Source organism: Montipora foliosa, chromosome 2, assembly GCF_036669935.1.
Source record: "Montipora foliosa isolate CH-2021 chromosome 2, ASM3666993v2, whole genome shotgun sequence".
NCBI classification, from domain to species: Eukaryota; Metazoa; Cnidaria; class Anthozoa; order Scleractinia; family Acroporidae; genus Montipora; species Montipora foliosa.
Window position 1 is genome coordinate 41,056,997 of NC_090870.1, and position 5,000 is coordinate 41,061,996.

General features: G+C 37.7%; 1 protein-coding gene across 1 annotated transcript in view; it reads left to right on the forward strand.

Moving 5' to 3' along the window:
• LOC137993085 (ER degradation-enhancing alpha-mannosidase-like protein 3) overlaps window positions 1–5,000 on the forward strand; it is a 25,633-nt gene that overhangs the window by 7,964 nt on the left and 12,669 nt on the right. Inside the window, exons 8-14 of the mRNA XM_068838744.1 lie at window positions 422–527; window positions 1,123–1,220; window positions 1,985–2,110; window positions 3,175–3,258; window positions 3,492–3,575; window positions 3,830–3,954; window positions 4,886–5,000. The exon at window positions 4,886–5,000 is cut by the window's right edge and continues 48 nt beyond it. Coding sequence (XP_068694845.1) covers window positions 422–527; window positions 1,123–1,220; window positions 1,985–2,110; window positions 3,175–3,258; window positions 3,492–3,575; window positions 3,830–3,954; window positions 4,886–5,000 — 738 coding nt within the window. The remainder of the gene's footprint in view (window positions 1–421; window positions 528–1,122; window positions 1,221–1,984; window positions 2,111–3,174; window positions 3,259–3,491; window positions 3,576–3,829; window positions 3,955–4,885) is intronic.

The window sequence follows — 5,000 nt, forward strand, 5'->3', positions numbered from 1 at the left end:
GTGATTTGTCAGTGGTGAGCAGATCAACTAATTATTATTTGCTGAAGCCGAAGGCTGAAGCAAATAATTGATCTGCGAGACACTGACAAATCACAATATTTTGCAATAACCGAGTTCAATAATTATTGTTTTATCATTTGATGACTAAGTTAACTTTATTTTTCACAATTCCCAACAATTAAATCTTTTTCTGAAAGCTCAGGAAAGCGAACTGCCATTTTCACACAACAGCGTGGTTTCAGTTATGCATGAGCAGAATATTATTTGCAGCAAAACACTCATTTGTAAGCAGTTATTTGCAGGTCACGTGGTGGGATCTCAGCCAGTGAAAATGGGGGAAATCCATGGAATGATAATAATTGTTAATTATTGTACATAATTGGGGAGGGACTTTGCCTTACTGGTCAATTTTTCTTAACAGCAAAAGGCCCAGAAAGCTATGGAAGCAATATGGATATACCGCAGCCGCCACAGCGATTTGGTTGGCACTGTTATTAACATCCACAATGGGGATTGGGTTCGAAAAGGTAGATGAAAATCAATTTAGTTGACATGCATATCTTCTATAAATTCTCATTGAGAATTTCTGCTTGTTCTGCTTAACCCATTGACTCCTAGGGGTTCCCCATTGACGAGTAAAATTGTCTGGCGTTAGACGGATTAACATGCTAAGTCTGGCTGGTTTTGGCATGTTCAGGCCTCAAAGGGTTTTAACGGTATTTTATTGAATATTGGGGTCCGAGCAGGGATGGCTTAGTGGTTTTTGCACTCACCTCCCGCCAATGAGTCCTGGGTTCGATTCCAAACTTGTGACCACATGTTTGTTGTTGGTTCTTTACTTTGCTCTGAGAGGTTTTTCTCTGGGTTCTCCGCTTTTGGCCTCTCCTCAAAAAAGCAATATCTCTAAATTCCCCAATTCAATCAAATGCAGGACCTTCCTGAAAACTACTTCGTGTGAGTGGAGCTCCTGAGTAAATATATGGCTATTATTATTATTATTATTATTATTATGATTATTATTATTATTATTATTTATTATTATTGTTTAACACAAGCGTTGAATTGTGCTTCATACATGAATAATGGTAAATAATTGTATTGCTCTTTTTGTGTTGTCCACAGACAGTAGTGTTGGTGCAGGTATTGATTCATACTATGAATACTGTTTGAAAGCCTACATTCTCCTAGGAGATGAAACATATTTGGAAAGGTTTAACAGGGTAAGCACCCCAGTATTCACTGATAACAGCAGTTGAAGGCAATGCAAAGGCCTCTTTTTTCATTAATTTGGTTTATCAACGGAGTTGATAATGTAAATTGACCACCGTACAGAGATTCTAAAAGCTGACGTTTCGAGCGTTAGCCCTTCGTCAGAGCGAAGGGCTAACGAAGGGCTCTGACGAAGGGCTAACGCTCGAAACGTCAGCTTTTAGAATCTCTGTACGGTGGTCAATTTACATTATCAACTCCGTTGATAAACCAAATTTTTGTATACTACTTCCCCACCGACGCAGCACCACTGTGACAGTTTCTTTAGAAACTACCCCTTCACTCTTTTTTCATTGGCTTCTACCAATACAGGGGGTGCATGCGACTCCTATCCTGATTAAAATGGGACCTTTGCAGCTGGCAATCACATGATACAAAAACTGCCATACTAGAGAGCAAATTGCACACTGTGACATCTAAAACAAAATTAAAGTTGCTTTGTTTTACATGTAGATGTCCCATTGTGCAATTTGCTCTCCAGTGTAGCAGTTTTTTTACCATGTGATCACCAGCTGCAAAGGGTCCATTTGCATGCACAACTTGTAATGCACTGCTTGTAGAACTTGATGTTCCCTGGAACAGTTTTTCAAATATCTGAAGTTGGTATAATCCAGGAAGTCAGCATGTCTAGGCTGCAGCACATCCAAATTCTGGTAACTGTTTTGTTAACTGCAATTATAATTGTTAGTGCTCTGCAACTTTGTTTTTAATACAGCACTACAAGTCCATAATGCAGTACATGAACCAAGGCCCATTGTTTTTGAGTGTACAGATGCATCAGCCTGACAGAACAGCTCATGCATATATGGATGCTCTTCAAGCTTTTTGGCCAGGACTCCAGGTTTGACAGATTCAACTGTTTTCTTCACATTACTTTTTTTGTTTAGCCTAACATGTAATGTGTTGTGCGTACTGGCTATTTATAGTCAGTAAAGCTCTATGTCATCGTCGGTGTAAGACTGAAAGAAAGAAATAAATAAAGTAAGGACCATGTCACATAATCTTAAAAATCAACACTCAAAGGGAAACCGCTGGTCAAACGAAGTTTGTGCGTTTGTCAGGACAGACTCGTTTTTCCATGTGACATCGCTTTGTTATCAGAAAAGGCTTGATTTTATGCTATACTGGCAGATATCAACATTTAGCAACATTTCTGTTACCAAATTTTTTAACACTACAAAACAGTCCAATGACAAGTATGAAGTGTTTTGAGATGTACCGGTAGCTATCAAATGAAATCTCATTAAATGCTACAGAAAAATCGAAAAATCGAGCAGGTGCATTATCTCCACTTAATGAATGCGTTCTGCACTTTGCCACTATGCTTGTTTTTCAACTATTTTTAGTCTTACAAACATTATTTCGAATGAGCTTTTAGCATGTATTTAATGAAATGTTACGTGCAATGTGTTGACTTTCAAGTTATGTGGGATAACGAAAATAAAATTCTGTTAGGCAAAATAGCATTTATAAAGTAATTTTGTCACATTCGCTTTCTTTCCAGAATTGCTGAAGTTTCAAATGAATATTAAAAAGAGGAAGAACCTTGGTTGTTGTTTTTTGTGAAAAATCTCTGAGTTTTCCCAACAAAGTTACAAAAAAGGCATATGTGCGGGGTCTTCATCTGATAATGTACTTAAAATAATTTTAAGTTACATTATTGTTCTCAACCTTGAGACTTTTTTACCTTGTTAATGTGCATTTTTTTTTTATCTGGTTTAACATGCATGTTTAGAAGTAGAAATGATCTATCGTAATAAGTCACAAACAGTCTCCGACACAGCAAGCACATTTTCCCTCAGGGGACTATTTTGTAATTTGCCAGGGTTAAGGTTGGTCAATCTCATTTCCTCATTTTATAGCACAAATTACATATCAGCATTCCTTTGCACTATGAATCAATAGGTTCTTAAAGGTGATCTGAAGAAAGCCATTGAAACTCATCAGATGTTGTACGAAGTTTCCAAGAAACACACCTTCCTACCAGAGGTATGGTTACAAGTAAATACAAGTAAAATAATTATTATAGAATAATCAAGATTAAAATAATACAGTATTTTAGCTAAGGTAGTCTCTTGAAAAAAAGACTTCAATGAAAATTGGAGATAAGCATTCAGTCATTTATGAATCCCTTCATTTACCAAAAGGGCAATAGCCATTATATTTATTAATTGAACATGATTCAAGTTTTAAACAGTTTTGCAATGTACTTTTCCTTGCAGGCCTTTACTATGGAATTTGAAGTTCATTGGGGGCAACACCCTCTTAGACCTGAGCTTGTTGAAAGCACGTACTTTTTGTATGAGGTGTGGAACAAACTCTCCTTTACTTTTCATAAACAACTCTTCTTGCTCTTCTCTGTTATCTTTTGAGCACAGATCCCATTGCTCTATTTTGTATCTCTAACGAAGAGCACAGGGTATGATAGACCAATTGACAGATGCAAGGGAGGTTAAATCTGGATTGCCTTGATTCTGTATGGTAATGACTTGGGGAAACCAAAAACAAAAATTGTTATTGTCCAATTTGAGTAATGCAATAATAAAATTTGCTTATTCAGGCTACAGGAGACCCATATTACCTTCAAGTTGGAAAGCACATTGTGGAAAAGATAAATGAGCATGCAAGGGTTCCTTGTGGCTTTGCTGCTCTTAGAGATGTGCGAACATTAAGTCATGAAGACAGGTACAGTCTGGAACCTCTCTTTCTGCATATTTCATTACCAGATCCATAGCAATCTAAGGATAACTTTATTAGCTTAGGGCTTTTCCTTGAGACTCCTAGCCAACAGATTTGTGTGCTTAGTTGTTCTTAATGTGGTGAAAACATCAACTTGATTTTGAGCTACAAAAATATGAGTTGGTTTCAAGTAATTAGATTAATGTACATAGTTGTCACTTCCAGTATTGAGAAGGCAGAGGCTAAAGCCGCGGCTACACGAGCGATTTTTTGCTCGCGCTGGTGATGTGATTTTTTCAAACTTTTTCGCATCACCAGCGTGAGATGAAAATCACACATGTAGCCACCCTTGAACTGGCAATGCGACAGGTGAAAAAATCACAAGTTCTAAAAAAGTCGCCAGAGTTGAAACTTCCACGACAAAATCGCAGAGATAGTTGCCCATGTAGCCACCCTGCAACTTTTTGCTTGGGCTTGCGATGTGACTTAAGAGTATTTAGCCAATGAAATTAAGGGAGGAATGTATGTTTATAGTGCCCAGGTCTCTTGAAGTATGTGATTCGCGCGGCCTTCAATTTGTCGCCAAAACTTGTCACAAGTGTAGCCACCCTGGCGCGCAGGCGACGCGACAAAATCTTAAAAAATCGCATCACCAGCGCGAGACAAAAATCGCTCGTGTAACCGCGGCTTAATTGCTGGGTCCTTCGTTTGAAAGCTGCAGCCAGTTAAGGCTGGCCTTTAAGCAGTGGACCATTTGTGAACATGATTTTTATGGTTATCTTCTTGCTTTCTCTTTATTTTATTTTCTGAAAAAAAGTAGCTAATCCATGAACCCCAACACAACATTCGTCATCTTCAAATAAGGCTGGCTCTTTTTTTCTCATAATTATTATACGCTGTATTTTTGTACCTTTTGCAATTTATTCTCTTTTCTTAGAATGGATTCGTTTGTGTTAGCTGAAACATTCAAGTATTTGTATCTGCTGTTTACTGAAAAGGAAGACCTGGCATTCAACATGAATCAGTTTATTTTTACAACTGAGGCTCACCTT